The 18,235-nt window shown below is 56.0% G+C and overlaps 1 protein-coding gene across 1 annotated transcript; it reads left to right on the top strand.

The window, feature by feature from the left end:
- The first annotated feature begins 3,059 nt into the window (after positions 1–3,059).
- On the top strand, positions 3,060–15,530 carry KIAA0040 (KIAA0040 ortholog). Its single transcript, XM_064148117.1, has 2 exons — positions 3,060–3,143; positions 11,929–15,530. Exon 2 carries the CDS (start codon positions 12,043–12,045, stop codon positions 12,373–12,375), a length of 333 nt encoding a protein of 110 aa, XP_064004187.1. The 5' UTR covers positions 3,060–3,143; positions 11,929–12,042; the 3' UTR covers positions 12,376–15,530.
- The last annotated feature ends 2,705 nt before the right edge of the window (positions 15,531–18,235 follow it).

Genomic DNA, 18,235 nt, shown 5'->3' with positions numbered 1-18,235 from the left:
GGCCTTGGTGGTGTTAAATTGAGACTTGGATTCGATGATATCTGAGGTGTTTTTTAGCCAAAACAATTCTATGATTCTGTGATCAAGAGAGGTTTAAATGCTGAGGTCAGAGATGTCACTGATGTGCCCTCATGGCCCAGAAGGACAACGGGATCCTGAGGTGTATTAGGAAGAGTGTGTCCAGCAGATCAAGGGAGGTTTCCTGCCCCTCTACTCTGCCCTGCTGAGACCTCAGCTTGAATATTGCCTTCAGTTTTGGGCTCTCCAGTTGAAGAGGGACAGGGATCTGCTGGAGAGGGTCCAGCAGAGGGCTATGAGGATGATGAGGGGACTGGAGGGCATGGCTTATGAGGAGAGGCTGAGGGACCTGAGGCTGCTTAGTCTGGAGAAGAGAAGACTGAGAGGGGATTTAATCAATGTTTATAAACACCTGAGTGCTGCTCAGGAGGTGGGGACAGGCTCTGCTCACTGCTCCCTGGGACAGGACAAGGAGCAATGGGTGTAAGCTGCAGCACAGGAGGTTCCAGCTCAACACAAGGGGGAACTTCTTTCCTGTAAGGGTCCCAGAGCACTGACACAGGCTCCCCAGGGGGGCTGTGGAGTCTCCTTCTCTGGAGCCTTTCAAGGCCTTTCCATGATCTCCTTGGGTCCCTTCCAACCCCTAACATCCTGTGAGGCTGTGATCACTGCCCACCAGCTCCACCATTTTGTCCTGCCTGAAGCCAAGTGGGTGTTGAAGTACTGTGCTCAGAGAGGTCCCCAAACAGCTGGGGAAGGTGCCCAGACTGGTAGCTCCTCCCTCAACAAGACCTCAGCCAAATTAAATGAGAGAGAAGCCAGCAGAGCCCCAGTAAGGCTGTTTGCCCAGGGAACAAAGCAAACCTCCCAGTCACCACGGCAGCAGTGCTGCGGGGGACAGACAGAGCTTTCACCCCACTCCACCCTTGGGGTGGGTCCCCCAAGCCCAGCACCTCCAGCCACTCATGCCCTTGGAGCCCTCTAATACATCCAGGAAATCCCATCAGGGTGGTGTCAGAGGATGATCTGATGCTATGGAATGGCCAGATGTCCCCCAGGACACCCCAGGCGACTGCCAGCACCTAGATGGCTTCTTCTGCATGCTCTGGGAAAGATGGCTTCGTAGGGGCACTTGGTACTTGCAAACAAGGGGCCTGCTGCAGCTCAGAAAGGGGGAAGAGTCAGGATGGGATAAGCCAAGCTGTGGTAAGGTGAGAAGCATGGATGAGACAGGGAGAGGCAGGATGCGGTAAGCTGGGAAAGGGTGAGCCAGCATGGGATGAGATGGGACAGGGTGAGCCACATACAGGGTGCAAAGGCTCAGGATCTCCATCCTGTAACATAAAACCAAGGGGAAATGTTCTGGCATTGACAAGCAGCATATCTTCAGCTTAAAAGGGTTTGGTACTTCCCACAGCAAATAAACGCCTTGGCAAAGGCTACTGAGAGGCATTCGAATCAGAGAATCAGGCAGGGTTGGAAGGGACCACAAGGAGCAGCCAGTTCCAGCCCCCTGCCATGCCCAGGGACACCCTACCCTAGAGCAGCCTGCCCACAGCCTCAGCCAGCCTGGCCTTAAACACCTCCAGCCATGGGGCCTCAACCACCTCCCTGGGCAACCCATTCCAGCCTCTCACCACTCTCCTGCTCAACAACTTCCTCCTCACCTCCAGCCTGAATCTCCCCACCTCCAGCTTTGCTCCATTCCCCCCAGTCCTGTCACTCCCTGACAGCCTAAAAAGTCCCTCCCCAGCTTTTTCTGCAGGCCCCTCTCAGGTACTGAAAGGCCACAAGAAGGTCTGTAGCCTGCAACATGCATTCCCTGGGGTCTCTCATCCCTCTGTCCTGAGTGAGAGGCTGAAGGCAGCAGAAGAGAGAGCAGTGGAGTCAGCTGAGGCTGGCAGGCAGCTTGCCTCCATCCCTCCACCTTTCCATCCTTATATCCTATTGCAGCTTTGCTCCTGGCACTGCCAGGCCATGGAACTGGCAACAGGAGACTGTTTTCCAGCAGCCTCAAAGGGGCAGGGAGCCTTGGCTACCCCAGCTCAATGAGTCAGCACCAAGGCTGAAGTGGAACAGCAAAGCTGCTGGTTCCAGAACACGAAGGAGAGCGAGAAGGGTGAGCATGGGGAGTTTGCAAGCTGAAAGGACTGGAGATGGCCAGGAAAATTCCAGCACATTCTTCTAGCTGCAGCTTGCCCAAGGCAACAGCATCTCAACGTTGTACAGAGCCCACTCAGCCCTGGGCTGGAAAGCAGTCAAGATCTGGTGATTCCTTCTCGTGGGGAGATAAAAACAGAAATATGATGGAGAGAAAGCAGCAAGTGAAAATTAAGGGGAGCTGGGGGAGGAGGGGTGACCAAACTGAACTGAAATCAAGGCTTGACAATGTCAAACCCCTGCACGATCTGGTCACACATCTCCTCCGTGGGTGCCCAGCACGGCAGAGAGCAGCCTCGGGGATGTGCCTTCCCGGGGGATGCTCTCTCACCTCCGACTCTGCTGCAGGGTCCCCTTTCCAGGGACAAAGCAAGGGCTGGGGTGCAGGGTGACAGTCCTGCCCTTGCGTTTCGTGAGACGGAGGTCTCCCCCGTCCTCACCAACCTCCCAGCAGGAGGAGCAGTAATCGCTGCCCCTGCGAGCCCCTATTGCAGCTACACCCCCCCAAAAAACCAGCTTTGGGGGACATCTCTGCTGCACCAAACCCGAGTCTCCTTCCCAGCCAGGGAGCACACCCGATAGTCTCCCTCTTCCCTTAAGTCTTGGGCAGCTTTCAGGAGCGGTTTGTTCTTCCCCATACCTCTCCTCTAGACTAAACAACTCCAACTGGGCCAGCCCCTCCCGAGCGCCCGGGGCTGGCCGCGCCCGGGACCCCGCGGCCGCCGAAGCGCCGAGACGCCCCCGCCCGGCCCCGTTACCGGCATGGGGAGGGGGGAAGGGACGGGGCAGGAGGTGTCACACGGGCGGGCTGGGGCCGGCGGCCGGCGCAGGTGGGGCCGGGCCGGGCCGGGCGGGAGGGCGGCGGGGCCGGGCCGGGGGCGGAGGCAGGCGGCCGGGGCGGCTCACTTCCTCCGGCCGCCGCAGCCTCCGGAGGGGTGGCGGCAGGACGAGCCACGGCGGCCGAGGTAAGCTGGCCGGAGGGGCTGGGAGGGGGTCTTGCTCGCCACCGGCTGCCCTCTTTGGCTCTGTGCTTCCCAAACTCCGGGGCTTTCCTCGTGGTTTTAAGGTCACATCATCTTCTGCCCGGCCCCGGCGCCGGGGCAGGGGCTTCGGCAGGCGTGGTGGGACCGAGGCGCGGCCCCTGGGGCAGGTGCTGGCAGTGCCTTGGCTGGGGGCAGCGGCAGTTGGGAAGCGATTGATGAAGCGCAAGAAGCTCTCAGGGAGCATCTGTCAGAAGGTGACCTGCCCAGCGCCAGGGATTTGGGATGGTGGAAGCTAGAAGAAGTAAGGCTGCACCAACGGCTTCTGCTGTTACCTGGCCCCTGGAGAGCCGCAGGGCTTGCCCAGGTTGGCCTGCAGCAACCTCACCCTCCTTGGGTGCCCCTGATCCACCCCAGGGACCTGAAGTACCCATGGTCCACCCCAGGGACCTAAACTGCCCCTGGTCCACCCCAGGGACCTAAACTGCCCCTGATCCACCCCAGGGACCTAAACTGCCCCTGATCCACCCCAGGGACCTGAAGTACCCATGGTCCACCCCAGGGACCTGAAGTACCCATGGTCCACCCCAGGGACCTAAACTGCCAGGGATCCACCCCAGGGACCTAAGCTGCCAGGGATCCACCCCAGGGACCTAAGCTGCCAGTGATCCACCCCAGGGACCTAAACTGCCCCTGATCCACCCCAGGGACCTAAACTGCCCCTGATCCACCCCAGGGACCTGAAGTACCCATGGTCCACCCCAGGGACCTAAACTGCCAGGAATCCACCCCAGGGACCTAAGCTGCCAGTGATCCATTCCAGGGCCCTAAACCACCCGGGACCCACGCCAGGGTGGGCTGAGTGAGGCTGCCCGGTGCTGCCTGTGCCATGGTTTGGAGGGGAGCTGAGCTGGCTGCCGGCGCCGTCAGGGGTGACAGCAGTGCTCCTCTCAAGGCAGAAGCGGTCCTTCGGCCGGGAGCTGCCGCGATGCCCGGGCCGCTGGCAGCCACGCGTGTGCGGGCAGGGAGCGAGGAGCGGGCTCCAGGCAGCAGCTTGCGACATAGTTTCACTTTAACCCTCTGAGCCAATGCTGCTGTCGGTAGTTTTCCAGGTCGCTGTCTTTAGGGGAGGAAAGCATCTCCGCGCTGGGAGGTTCGATGGTGGTGGGAATAAGCCGAGGCTTTGGTTGGTTTTTTGCTCGCAGGATGGTGGCTTTCGGTGTTTGTTTTGTAGCGTCTGAGGAAGGTCTCTGGAGCCTGCTGTGAGTTCCGAGAGACCGACGGCAAAAGGCTTTTCTTATTCACCGTTTCCAGAGCGGCAATGTGCCGTCCCGGCTGAGGAAACTGCTCCTACTCAGGGTCGGATTTCATCCAGCTTTCCTCTAAGCCTGCAGGTGGAAACAGGAAGATAGATGTGCACGTAGCTGCCTCTCTGCTGGTTACCCTGCTGGGGAGCTTGCAGGATCTGACAGAGGTGTTGGCCATGCTGGGGAGCTTGCAGGATCTGGCAGAGGTGTTGGCCATGCTGGGGAGCTTGCAGGATCTGGCAGAGGAGTTGGCCATGCTGGGGAGCTTGCAGGATCTGACAGAGGTGTTGGCCATGCTGGGGAGCTTGCAGGATCAGACAGAGGTGTTGGCCATGCTGGGGAGCTTGCAGGATCTGACAGAGGTGTTGGCCATGCTGGGGAGCTTGCAGGATCAGACAGAGGTGTTGGCCATGCTGGGGAGCTTGCAGGATCTGACAGAGGTGTTGGCCATGCTGGGGAGCTTGCAGGATCTGACAGAGGTGTTGGCCATGCTGAGGAGCTTGCAGGATCAGACAGAGGTGTTGGCCATGCTGGGGAGCTTGCAGGATCTGACAGAGGAGTTGGCCATGCTGGGGAGCTTGCAGGATCTGACAGAGGTGTTGGCCATGCTGGGGAGCTTGCAGGATCTGACAGAGGTGCTGGCCTCTCCTAGCCTGGCTCATGGCTGGTGGTGGGAAGTGGGTATGAAGCTGATGTCAGGCCACTAACAGAAGGAAATGGTTGAGTGCAGTGCTGTGGTTCCTGCTCCACACCACTTAGCCTCAACTGCACAAGCCCAGGACTCACCAGAAACAGGACCACACCAAGGAAATGGGAGTGGCTGAAGGTCGGATGCTTTTGTGTCACCTCTGCAAGTCCTGGGATGCAGCTGGACACTGCGTGTGGGCTGTGTTCAAATCACCTAGAAGTACTGGGGGGCAAACCCCACAGATCGTGGGCAGCTCCCTAGAGCTGCTTCTGCTCTCAACATGATTGCAGGAAGAGGCACTTTAGGGTGGTCCTTCTCCTGTCTGATCCAGAGCCTTGTTAGGCTGGAGGGGACTCACACAGTCCTGAGAGCCCGTTGAGAGTTGAGCCTGAGGTCCTTAACTTGCAAAATCAGGTCCTAAACCGCCTCCAGCTCTCTCCCCTCTGCCACAGTGACCCAGCATAGCAGTACCCAGCCCTTTGCCCCCTGTTTGCAACGAACTGCAACCTTCCTGCACACTCGCCCTCCATCCCCCGGAGCTGCAGCGGCTCTGCAGCGCACAGGATGTGGCAAGCCCAGCACTGCCAAGGCAACCCCTCTGTTTTGATTTCCCCGTGCTCCGGCTGGCAGCCTTTATCCCTCCAGCTCACGCAGGCAAGCTGTGCCCGCCGGTGGCTTGCGGTGCCATCCCAGGCTGGCCCTCCCAAGGAGCGTGTTTTCCACCCACGGCTGCCTTAGCTCCGCAGGAGTGGCAGATGCTCCCCGCCCCTGAAAACGCCGTCTCCTTCAGAGCCGGCGTGGGTTAAAGAGCCCAGCTTCAATCAAGACTTACACAAGGCAGGCAGAGCTGCCGTCCATCCCTGGCTGCAGGACTTCGGAGCCGCTTCCCATGCCGGCTTTCACCTGTCCCGCTGCCAGCACCAACTACCCGAAAAACAAAGAGCTCATTTAGCACAGCATTTTAGCAGCCCTCCCCAAGGCTCTGCCCTGTCTCCCTGGTTTGGGTTTGGGTTTTTTTTGTGTGTCCCATATCTTAACCCAAAAAGACCCAGCCCATCTTCCACCTGCAGCTCCAGGTGTGTTGGGCATCCAGTTCACACCCACAGATTCATAGAATGGGTTGGGTTGGAAGGGACCTTAAAAATCATCCACTTCCAACCCCCTTGCCGTGGGCACAGACACCTTCCACTAGACCAGGTTGCTCATCCAACGTGGCCTTGAACACCTCCAGGGATGGGGAGTCCACAGCCTCCCTGGGCAACCTGTGCCAGCGTCTCACCACATAGAATTTCTTCCTGATTTCCAGTCTAAATCTGCCCTCCTCAAGCTTCAATCCATTCCCTCTCATCCTGTCACAACAAGCCCTTGTAAAAAGTCCTCTCCCAGCTTTCTTCTAGGCCTCCATCAGGTAGTGGAAAGGCTGCTCATAGTGGACCCTGCCACAGTTCCCCCCATTTGTCCCCTCTCTACGAGATGTGCTGCAGCAGAAGAGGTTTCAGCTCAACACAAGGGGGAACTTCTTTCCTGTAAGGGTCCCAGAGCACTGACACAGGCTCCCCAGGGGGGCTGTGGAGTCTCCTCCTCTGGAGACTTCCAAGGCCTGTCTGGATGTGTTCCTCTGTGATCTGTGCTAGATTGTGTGGTCCTGCTGTGGCAGGGGGGTTGGACTTGATCTCCTTGGGTCCCTTCCAATCCCTAACATACTGTGAGGTGTCACTGTCATACCAAAACGAACACCACCCTGGAGTCTTCCTCAGTGCAGCTCCTTGCCACATGCACAGGCTTTCAGCTGGGCATGGGTGGCCTCGGGTAACCCCCTGCCTTTGGAGCTGGTGGCTCAAAAGGCATCAGTTCTGCTGCTTTCCCCTCCCATCTCTTTTTTTTTTGCCAGCATTAAGCTGAAGAACTCCTTTATTTAGCAGACAGACATCTCTTCAGCTCCAACACAAAAAGGCAATACACACCCCCCCAACAGAAAAGCCATTTGAAAAGCAGCTGCACAGCTGTGCTGAAAGGTGGCCCTGGGATTTTGGGGCTGCTTGCTCAGGGTGGTGATGGCAGGTACCTCTGCTTTCCCTTTGCAAAAGGATGCTCAGCCCCATCCCTGCTGCTCTGGGTTTGCTCAGGGCTGGGTGCTTCCCAGGAACAAGCAGTGCTGGCCTCTGCAGCAGAGCCAGCTCTGGGTTGTAAACTGGAAGCATTTCAAAGGGCTCTGCTTTTTTTTTTTCCTCCTTTAAACTTTCTTCTTCGTTTTTTTTTCCTCCCCCCCCCCCCCCAACTCTGCAAACAATTATGAGTTTAAAAGGAAGTTCCAACCCTCCCTCCCCCCAGCCAGAAGTCAAGAGGCAGTAAATAGAAAGCAGCTCAGTGCAGGAATAAAACTGTACATCCTGTTTTGTCTGACATTAAGGTGGTTGGTTTGAGGTTGGTTTTTGTTGTTGTTGTTGGGGAGTTGGTTTCAGTTCTTTTTTGGAGTGAAGTGTAGCATAGGCAGCATCCAGTGTTCCTGCCTGGAGACTGAGCTGGCAGGAGACTTATGGATAAAGGACAAACCTGCCTCACACAGAGGATTCAGGCTGGGGGGGGGAAAAGCTACTCTGCTTATCTGTGTTGTGGTTTAACCTTTACTGCAGCTTCTTCCCGCCCCTCCCCAAAATAAAGCAGCCTCTAGGAGGATGAAGGTTGGGGAAGGAAGATGTTTTAAGCAGCAGCTCTCTTCACTTTCCCCTTTGCTTGTCATGCTTGTGGGCAGCAGATGGCAGAGACCAGCACAGAGCCAGCCCTCACTTACCTCTTGTGTGAGCAAAAGAAGGGCTGCAATGCTCGCTGCCAGCTCTGGGCGGAGGGCAAGAAGACAATGGATAGGATTTTGGTCTCCAAGCCATTGGTGGTAGCCTCAGGTGAGGACAGAAGTGATAATTCCTTCTGTGGAACAGAGGAATGAGGCAATGCAAGGGGGCAGCTGGTTTCTTGAAACTGGAAAGCTGCTAGGCAGCAGGGGTGGGTGGGAAAAGCTTTTCTGCCTCTCACAGGGCCCTCCAGATGCATAGAATCACAGGATCAGTCAGAGTTGGAAGGGACCACAAGGAGCAGCCAGTTCCAACCCCCCTGCCATGCCCAGGGACACCCTACCCTAGAGCAGGCTGCACACAGCCTCAGCCAGCCTGGCCTGAAACACCTCCAGCCATGGGGCCTCAACCACCTCCCTGGGCAACCCATTCCAGCCTCTCACCACTCTCAGGCTCAACAACTTCCTCCTCACCTCCAGGCTGACTCTCTCCATCTCCAGCTTTGCTCCATTCCCCCCAGTCCTGGCACTCCTTGAAAGCCTCAAAAGTCCCTCCCCAGCTTTTTTGTAGCCCCCTTCAGACCCTACAAGGCCACAAGAAGGACACCTGGGAGCCTCCTCTTCTGCAGCCTGCACAGCCCCAACTCTTTCAGTCTGTGCTCACAGCAGAGCTGCTGCAGCCTCTGAGCATCCTCCTGGCCCTGCTCTGGACACACTCCAGCATCTCCACATCCCTCTTTAGAATAGAGGCTCCAGAACTGGATGCAGTACTGCAGGTGGGGTCCCAGCAGAGCAGAGCAGAGGAGGAGAATCCCCTCCCTGTCCCTGCTGGCCACACTTCTGCTGCTGCAGCCCAGGCTCTGCTTGGCTCTCTGGGCTGCAAGTGCACACTGCTGGCTCCTGGTGAGCTTCTCCTCCAGCAGCACCCCCAAGTCCCTCTCCTCAGGGCTGCTCTCCAGCCACTCACTGCCCAGCCTGGATTTGTGCTTGGCATTGCCTCCACCCAGCTGCAGGACCTCACACTTGGTCTTGCTGACCCTCCTGAGGTTGGCTTGTGCCCACCTCTGCAGCCTGTCCAGGTCCCTCTGGATAGATCCCTGCCCTCCAGCCTGGCTGCTGCACCACACAGCTTGGTGTCTGTCAGCATGTCACAGCATGTTTGGTATCCCCACACTCCTGCTTGCCTACCTCCAGAAATACCCACCATAGTGTTTTTAATTCCACTTCTAACAATCAGAAACTGGAAGATGCAGCAGACTGGCCAAAACTCTAGCAGTAAAACATCAGCTGCAGACATCAAAGTCCCCACCACTTCTCAGGGCTCTGTCTTTCCTTTGGAGAAATCTCAAAGGAGGGTTTTTCAGAACAGGACTCACAGAAATTCCTGCATCCATTTTCATCACATTTCCCCCCATTCAAAAGAGCAACCACCAGCTAATTGGGGCCAGCCCAGCTGCACTCTTGTGAAGATGAAAGCAATGAACTTAGACTCATAGAATCCAGTCAGGGTTGGAAGGGACCACAAGGATCATCCAGTTCCAACCCCCCTGCCATGGGCAGTCAGTCTCTGTAAGGGGCAGGGAGGATAACCCAGTACTTTTTAACAGGAGATGAGCTCTAGACTGAGAGCTCAGTATCAGTGCTGAGAGATTCTCAATGCTTTTCAGAGGTCCCTTCCAACTCCTCCCATTCTGTGATTCATCTCCTGCCAGCTGGGCCCAAAAGCCAGCATCCAGGGTCAGCTCGTGGAACAACCTTGTCCCAGGATGGTGTTTCTGAAGGCTGTGCCCCAGCTCCTGCCTCAGCAGCAGGACAAAGGCTATGGCTAGGATTGGGTAGGACTTTGCTGTCACTTAGGAGGCCATGTGTAAATGCAAAGTGAGCTGGGAGGACCTGCAGTTGTGCCAGCTGGGTGAAGTGGAACACAGCTCTATGAAGAGAGGCTGAGGGAGCTGGGGGTGTGCAGCCTGCAGAAGAGGAGGCTCAGGGCAGACCTCATTGCTGTCTGCAACTCCCTGAAGGGAGGCTGTAGCCAGGTGGGGTTGGTCTCTTCTGCCAGGCAAGCAGCAACAGAACAAGAGGACACAGTCTCAAGTTGTGCCAGGGAGGTCTAGGCTGGATGTTAGGAGGAAGTTGTTGGCAGAGAGAGTGATTGGCATTGGAATGGGCTGCCCAGGGAGGTGGTGGAGTCTCTGTGCCTGGAGGTGTTGAAGCCAAGCCTGGCTGAGGCACTTAGTGCCATGGTCTAGTTGACTGGCTAGGGCTGGGTGCTAGGTTGGACTGGCTGAGCTTGGAGGTCTCTTCCAACCTGGTTGATTCTATGATTCTATCCTGTAGCAGATGTCACAACAGCCATAAATGCCATTCAAAGCAGACTACAGACAAGGAGGCTTTAGCTAAACCAGCCTGGGTCCCCTTCCCTTTCCTCCCTAGAGCTGCCAGAGTGAGAGCCAAGGAGTCTGTGAGCAGGGGACAAGTGGAGCAAGCCCTGTGGGACACTTTGGAGTTCAGGCCATACTTCTGAAGTTTTTGTTATTTAGGAGCATTGGCTTTTCCCCTTACTGTGCCTCAGTTTCCCCTCCTGTGCACATGGTGGGTACAGCATTCCCTCAAGGGGCTGTGGGGTTTGAATCCCAAAGGCTGGCAAAGGCATGGATGCAAAATGCTGAGCAAGAGTGAAATATGCTATTAGAGTCTGATATTGGCCCTGTAAGCTCTTCATCTGCACAACCCATAATTTAGTGACCCTCAGGTTGAAGCAGATCTGCAGACTCATAGCACAAAGGTCCCCAGCCCTGCTCAAAACCTCCAGGAGCTTTGCCTGGCCTCAGGGGAAGAGGAAAGCTCTGAGCAGAGGCAGCAGCTCCCTGTCCCTGAAGGAGGGCTTCCCCGAGAGCCCTGCCACTCAGCAGCACCTTTGCCTCCCTGAGGGAGAGGAAAACCTTACATCAGGCTACAAAAATGCTCCTCAGCCCAACCCAAACCCTTGGAGCAATTCCCAGGTGAGGCACTGCAGCCGCTTGTTCATCCCCAGCCAACCTCACCCTCCGCTGCTGCTGCCTTTGCAGCCAACCCTGAGTACACAGAGACATCTGTGAGTGCAGGGCTGCTTGACAGGGTCCACCCACCTGAACACTACCTGCAAGTCCCACTGACCACTCTCCCCATCAGAAATCCAGGTGGTTTAGCTACACCCCCTCCCCGTGCCAAAACTGCTGGTGATGACCTGAGTGCCAGCACAGCAGGAGCAGACCCCAGTGTAGTGCCCAGGACAGGCACACCTTGCCTCTGCAATGTCTAAATGGAGGGCAGTGCCCATCCCAAACCACAGACCATGCAAAATGGTCTGTCCAAACCAGAGACCTGGTCTCCAGGTGGATCAGGGGTAAGGAGAGACCAGTGACATGTTGAATCCCACCCCTGAGAGCAGCAATATCACTCTTGGGTGGTCCTTTGCCTGGATCATGCATGCCCATCTCTGGACAGGAAAGCTTCTCCTGCAGACAATGTTTCCTCTGCTAAGAAAGAAGCCCCACAAAGAGCTAATGAGAGCTGCATGCCATTACTGCCAGGTGAGGTTTAAGATGAATGCCCAGGGTGGTAGGATTGGTGCTTGGCCAAGTGCCAAGGCAAGTAGGGCTGTCTAAAGTTCTCCTCACCCATCCCCACCGCTGAGAAGGAAGCCCAGGTTGGTAGGTTGTGTTTCTCAGATGGGGATATATGGCCTGGCCCCTGTGATCACAGACCCCTCCAAGGCAGGAGATCTGGTGTTTAAGGCCAGGCTGGCTGAGGCTGTGGGCAGCCTGATCTAGGGTAGGGTGTCCCTCCCCATGGCAGGGAGGTTGGAACTGGCTGATCCTTGTGGTCCCTTCCAATCCTGCCTGATTCTATGATCTCTCACTCTGCTGAAGCTTTATGTTGGCACTCCCCATAGAGTATAACTGAGGGAGCAGACACCTGATGCTTTGTGTTTTCCTCTCTCTGCAGGCACCATCCAAGGACTCTTGTGGAGGCCACTAGCTGCTTTTGCAGCAGCTGAACGTATCCCAGGATACAGGAGCTGCAGAGGGAGCAACACAGGCAGCTTGCCCAGGAACCAACATGGAGCAGAAGATCAGCTCTTTCTTTAACTCCATCTTGGAACTCATCCGTACCAAGCATGAAGAGGGCATCTTCAACACCGTCTGCCTGGCTGTGCTTTTGGGCCTGCCCTTTGTTGTCCTCATTGCCTTCATTTTCATCTGTTGCCACTGCTGCTTTTGCAGCAGGAGGAGAGAAAGAAGAAAGAAAGGTGGCCCCAACAGCAACGGGCAGCTGCACGCAGAAAGGAACAAGAAGAAAAAGAAGAAGAAGAAGAAGGATGAAGAGGACCTGTGGATCTCTGCTCAGCCCAAGCTGCTTTTGCTGGACAAGAGACCCTCCTTGCCTATCTAGCAGACAGGAGAGTATCCAGAGCATTCCCTCTGAGGTGCCACCTGTTCTTCCAGCTAGGGCGAGGAGATGCCAAACTCGGTGCCACTTGGTGGTGACTTCCTAATGCAGCTGAGCCCAGCAACTAACCAGCACATTGAAGGGCTGGCAGAGAGCAAGGCAGCCAGGCACAGGCTTATTCAAGCCCCCTCTCCCCCACCAGGACAGCACAGCTAAGGGCAGAAAGCCCTCCTAAGGACAGGTGTGCATGCAGACACGTGCCCTGCTGAGCACACGAGGGTGACCTGCCACCAGGCTGTCACCTACCTCCCACCACAAGTACAAGCACACATACTGGGCTGGCAGGCAGCAGACTGGGTGCAAGGGTCTCCCTCTGCACCCACCTGCAAGCACAGGCACCACGGCACAGACAAGGGCACGCAGGACCATGTGCACTCCAAGGCTGAGCTGTCTGCATGCTCCCCCTGCACGAACATAACAGCTGCACGCAAAGCAAGCACAGGAGCACACTTCCTTCCCTTGCCCTGCCACGGAGCTGGCACAGCTGGCTTGTCTGGGCTCTGTCCAAACCCAGCTCACGCTGGAAATGCAAAGCAAGCCTAGTTAAGACTTACCTCACAGCTCTAAGATGTGCCACCAAACCGAAGGCAACTGAGAGCATCTGAAGCCAGATACCCTCAGCTCAACCTTAGAGACCTCAAGACACTCCTCTGTGGCAGCAAAGCAGAAGGATGCGTTGCCAGCCAGGCTAGAGGCAGGGAGGAGAGAGGATGCTGCAAGTCCAGCCCTTTTGCACCAGCACTTAAAAATGCCTCCTTGAAAGACTGTTTTCTACAGACTCACTGCTAGAGAGCCCACCATGCTGCTGCAAGAGCAGGAACACAAGCTGAGGCTGTACAAAGGCTTAGCTGTGGGCATTAGAGTTATTTATTGAATGACTACTGAAGAAGAGCAGGACCAAAAGCCCTCTCCGGGGGCTAGGCGCACCGAAGCAGTATTGAAGCAGCAGGCACGCTTCCCTGGCACACTCAGGCATCCCTTCTCCCTTGTGCCATGCCTTTGACACACAGACCCACCAGCACATGCCACTGCCAGCTGATGCCATGTGGGCAGCTCTGTATGCCACTCGGAGGGCTTCGGTACGGCTGGAAAGGAGCAGAGGGGAGCAAAGCTCACACATCCCTTGCCCAGGGATACGTCGTGCAGCTCAACCCTGCACCTTTCCCAAGCCTCGTCTTCATCAGACACATGATGGCTCAGCTGGCCACAGCAGCTAGCAAGGCCACACACAGCTCTCACCCTGCTCTGGGTTTGGCTCTCTGCTGCCCTGAGGCCTGCATGCACAGCCTTCCTCCTGCAGAGCTCTCTGTACCACCAAACTCTGATGCCTCCAGCTTGTTTTGCTAGCAAGGGACTTAAGCATGTGGTGACAAGCCCCATGCCATCTGGGTTTTTGCCTGTGTCTCTACACTGGGTGCTTTCCTCCTCTTTTCCTCCAGTCCTTCAGCTGCTGGAGCACATTGGAGCTACCAGCCAGAGGCAGACATCTGGGGAACGAGTAGCCAAACCAGCACAGGCCAGCCTAGGTGGAGCTGCTGGGCATAACTGCTTCCAGCCCAGATGAGGGTGATGCTGCCTTTTCCTGGCAGCTGGGCCACACTTTGGCAGAAGGCAAAGCTGCCAGTTAGAAGCAGCCACTTGTGCCACCCAGTCCCAGCACAGCCTGTTCTGGCTGAGTCAGGGTGGTGATGTTAACATCACGTCATGGGGCTTGGCTCTGTGCAGCTGTGCTGGTAACAGCCAGGAGGCCAGCCTTCCTACACAGGCCTTTAAATTGACCCCATATGTGCCTTGTTTTCCACTTTGCTTTGTTAGCATTAAAATAAGTGAATCCCTTCTCCAAAACAGGAAGCAATATATAATGCTATAAAAGAATAGGATTCAGAATCCTAGAATCAGTCAGGGTTGGGAGGGACCACAAGGAGCAGCCAGTTCCAAGCCCCCTGCCATGCCTAGGGACACCCTACCCTAGAGCAGCCTGGCCACAGCCTCAGCCAGCCTGGCCTCAAACACCTCCAGCCATGGGGCCTCAACCACCTCCCTGGGCAACCCATTCCAGCCTCTCACCACTCTCATGCTCAACAACTTCCTCCTCACGGCCAGTCTTAATCTCCCCACCTCCAGCTCTGCTCCATTCCCCCAGAGCCTATTTACCACACCTAATCCTGGAGAGAAACATGCAGGAAAACCTCTGTCTCTGTCACAATCTCTCATTCCCTCTCAGACCCCAGAGAACCAGCACTGTCCTTGGATTATTTCTTCACCCTTCCCTCCATTCCCCCATCCAGGTGATTTTCCCATCCCCCCTGCCTCCACACTCACCGGGTGGGCAAAGCAGCTGGCTCCTGTGGGCAGGAAAGCTGCCCACACAGGTGCTCCTCCTGCTGTAATCCAGAGGCATCAGAAGCCCTGGAGGCAAGGTGGTGCTGCCTAGAGGATTCAAAAAGCAAACATGAGAGCAAAGGAAAGCATGGTGGGAGGCCAGAGGCTCACCCAAACAAGCAGGGGCATGGAGGCAGCAGGCTCTAGCAGAGTGCAGCCTCCTTGATGTGGAGCTCTTAGGCATTGCATAGCTCCCTGCAAGAAGGTCCTTCTCCAGAAGGGTTAGCAACTTAAATGTCAGGTGAGGGCAACCACCCCCTATAAGAAGCACAGAAGTGGCAATGCCCATGTTGTGTCAACATAAAACATCTCCATTCCAGGCTTTGGGGAGCTTGGAGCCAGGTCTGTATTTCAACAACCTGCCAAACTCATCATTCCGACTCCCCCTGGGCTAAGCACCATCAGGATACAACCCTGCCCTGCTCCATCTGACCTGTGAGGGGTCTGAGCCTCAGCACCCCACAAAACAAGAGGCTGACTCGATCAGGGGGCTGCTGTTTGGGCCAAACCAGGCACTCAACTGCTTTGTGAGGCAGAAGAGAGTGACAGCCTGAGGTGCAGCAGGGCAGAGGTGACCCTACAGCACCCATGCCAATAGGGCAGCAGGACAGAGGTGACCCTGCAGCACCCATGCTGATAGGGCAGCAGGACAGAGGTGACCCTGCAGCACCCATGCTGATAGGGCAGCAGGACAGAGGTGACCCTAAAGCACCCATGCTGATAGGGCAGAGGTGACCCTGCAGCACCCATGCTGATAGGGCAGCAGGGCAGAGGTGACCCTGCAGCACCCATGCTGATAGGGCAGAGGTGACCCTGCAGCACCCATGCTGATAGGGCAGCAGGGCAGAGGTGACCCTGCAGCACCCATGCTGATAGGGCAGCAGGGCAGAGGTGACCCTGCAGCACCCATGCTAATAGGGCAGCAGGGCAGAGGTGACCCTGCAGCACCCATGCCAATAGGGCAGCAGGGCAGAGGTGACCCTACAGCACCCATGCTGATAGGGCAGCAGGGCAGAGGTGGCCCTGCAGCACCCATGCCAATAGGGCAGCAGGGCAGAGGTGACCCTGCAGCACCCATGCTGATAGGGCAGCAGGGCAGAGGTGACCCTGCAGCACCCATGCTGATAGGGCAGCAGGGCAGAGGTGACCCTGCAGCACCCATGCTGATAGGGCAGCAGGACAGAGGTGACCCTGCAGCACCCATGCTGATAGGGCAGCAGGACAGAGGTGACCCTAAAGCACCCATGCTGATAGGGCAGAGGTGACCCTGCAGCACCCATGCTGATAGGGCAGCAGGGCAGAGGTGACCCTGCAGCACCCATGCTGATAGGGCAGCAGGGCAGAGGTGACCCTACAGCACCCATGCTGATAGGGCAGAGGTGACCCTGCAGCACCCATGCTGATAGGGCAGCAGGGCAGAGGTGACCCTGCAGCACCCATGCTGATAGGGCAGCAGGGCAGAGGTGACCCTGCAGCACCCATGCTAATAGGGCAGCAGGGCAGAGGTGACCCTGCAGCACCCATGCTGATAGGGCAGCAGGGCAGAGGAGACCCTGCAGCACCCATGCTGATAGGGCAGAGGTGACCCTGCAGCACCCATGCCGATAGGGCAGAGGTGACCCTGCAGCACCCATGCTGATAGGGCAGCAGGGCAGAGGTGACCCTGCAGCACCCATGCTGATAGGGCAGCAGGAGAAGCATAGCCCAGAACTTCCATTGCCTGAGTCCCTGCTCTCCAGCCACCTCTGCACTGCCTCCCCACAACTCCATTTCAGGACCAACCTTTTCCTAAACATGCAACAAGAGGGGAGGGAATAAAACAACAAACAAACAAACCACAACAAATATTTTGCAAGATTTGGGGTGGGGGGGTTGTTTGTTGGGGTTTGGGGGTTGGTTTTTTTTTGAGTCCCCAAATAAAATGACTCTCTAAGTGCAAACAAATGCCTCTAGCTCTCAGTCATGTGTTTATTTTCCTGGGGAAATCTTTCTTGTATCTGTGTCCTGGCCCTAGATAAGACATGGGAGGGCTCAGCTCAGCGGGGAAGAGGCTGTGCAGTCTCTGCCTGCAGCCAGCTCTGCGGCTCCCAGACGTTTCCTTAAAGAAACAGCTTAGCCTAATCAACTTTAATGGCCTTGCCTTGTTAATGAACACAGCCCAGCGCCTTTTCCCCAAGGCAGAGTATAATGGGAAGAAGCAAATGGGTGGTTGTGCACTGCAGGAGGTGAGCTCCTAAGCAGTTCTTCACCCTGCAGAGGGTTTTTTGCCTTGCAGAGGTTTGGTTTTCCTTTTTGCCTTGCAGAGGGTCAGCAGCATGGGCTAGTTAACCCCAGCTGATTTTCATAGAATCAGCCAGGCTGGAAGAGAACTCCAAGCTCATCCAGTCCAACCTAGCACCCAGCCCTGGCCAATCATCTCACTTGTAACAGTTCTACTGCTAAGGCATTCTTCTGGTGAATTATACACATCAAGGTGTGTGTTCCCCTTCCCTCTCTCCTGTTGTTCATAAAATCACAGAAATCAACCAGGCTGGAAGAGACCTCCAAGCTCAGCCAGGCCAACCTAGCACCCAGCCCTGGCCAAGCAACCAGACCATGGCACTAAGTGCCTCATCCAGGCTTGGCTTCAACACCTCCAGGGACAGCGACTCCACCACCTCCCTGGGCAGCCCATTCCAATGGCAAATCAGATTTCACAGTGCAGCTTGCAGATGTCTGTGCTGGGCAGGTAATAAAGCAGGTACAGTTCTGCTGGGAAGAACCTTTCCATGTTGTGCACCACAAGTGCAAAAAATAGAGATCAGCTGCTCACCTGGATGATGCACCAAGCTGCACCCTGCCCATAGAGCTAAGGCTCTGAAGGACCACAGCACTGAGCAGCTAGAAATAGAGAAGTCACATTTTTTTGTGGAGGAGTGAGCAGTGCACATTTTACTTCTCTGGCCAGCAGCTCTGCACACCATCTTCAGGGCTAGGTGTCCTTATGTGTCATGGTCTGCAGAGGAAAGGAAGGTTCTTGGGTCTCAAGTTACAAACAGGCAGAGGATGAGGTTAAGTTGAGCATTCTGGAGCAGTCCAAGAATTAAGTAGGTGCAAAAGCTGCCCCCATAGGCACATGAAACCCCACTAGGAGGGGAGAACTCTGACTATTCTATTTATTCAGCCACCAAAGCCTAAAGTAGTGACCAACGGTGACACTGCTGCTTTCCAAGTACCCACTGCAGCAAGACACTTCTGTCCTCTCTCCAAATTGCACCTGAGTGCTGTACCTGAGGGTCCTGGAAGGGACAGTGGGAAGGTGGTTGAAGAATCCACCAGCTCTGTTCCAATAGCAACATTTTATTGGGCTCCCCCATAGTAGCACTTGCTGTGCTGCACCCCAGATTATCATAACTGATAGATCCTGGCTCCTAGGGCCCAG

This window comes from Pogoniulus pusillus, chromosome 8 (assembly GCF_015220805.1).
Source record: "Pogoniulus pusillus isolate bPogPus1 chromosome 8, bPogPus1.pri, whole genome shotgun sequence".
In the NCBI taxonomy this organism is placed as follows: Eukaryota; Metazoa; Chordata; class Aves; order Piciformes; family Lybiidae; genus Pogoniulus; species Pogoniulus pusillus.
The sequence above is the reverse complement of the archived record's forward strand: the minus strand, read 5'-3'. Positions and strand labels throughout refer to the sequence as shown.

What these genes read in the sequence shown, in the direction of transcription:
- KIAA0040 (XM_064148117.1), top strand. Translation starts at nt 12,043, where the DNA reads ATGGAGCAGAAGATCAGCTCTTTCTTTAACTCCATCTTGGAACTCATC.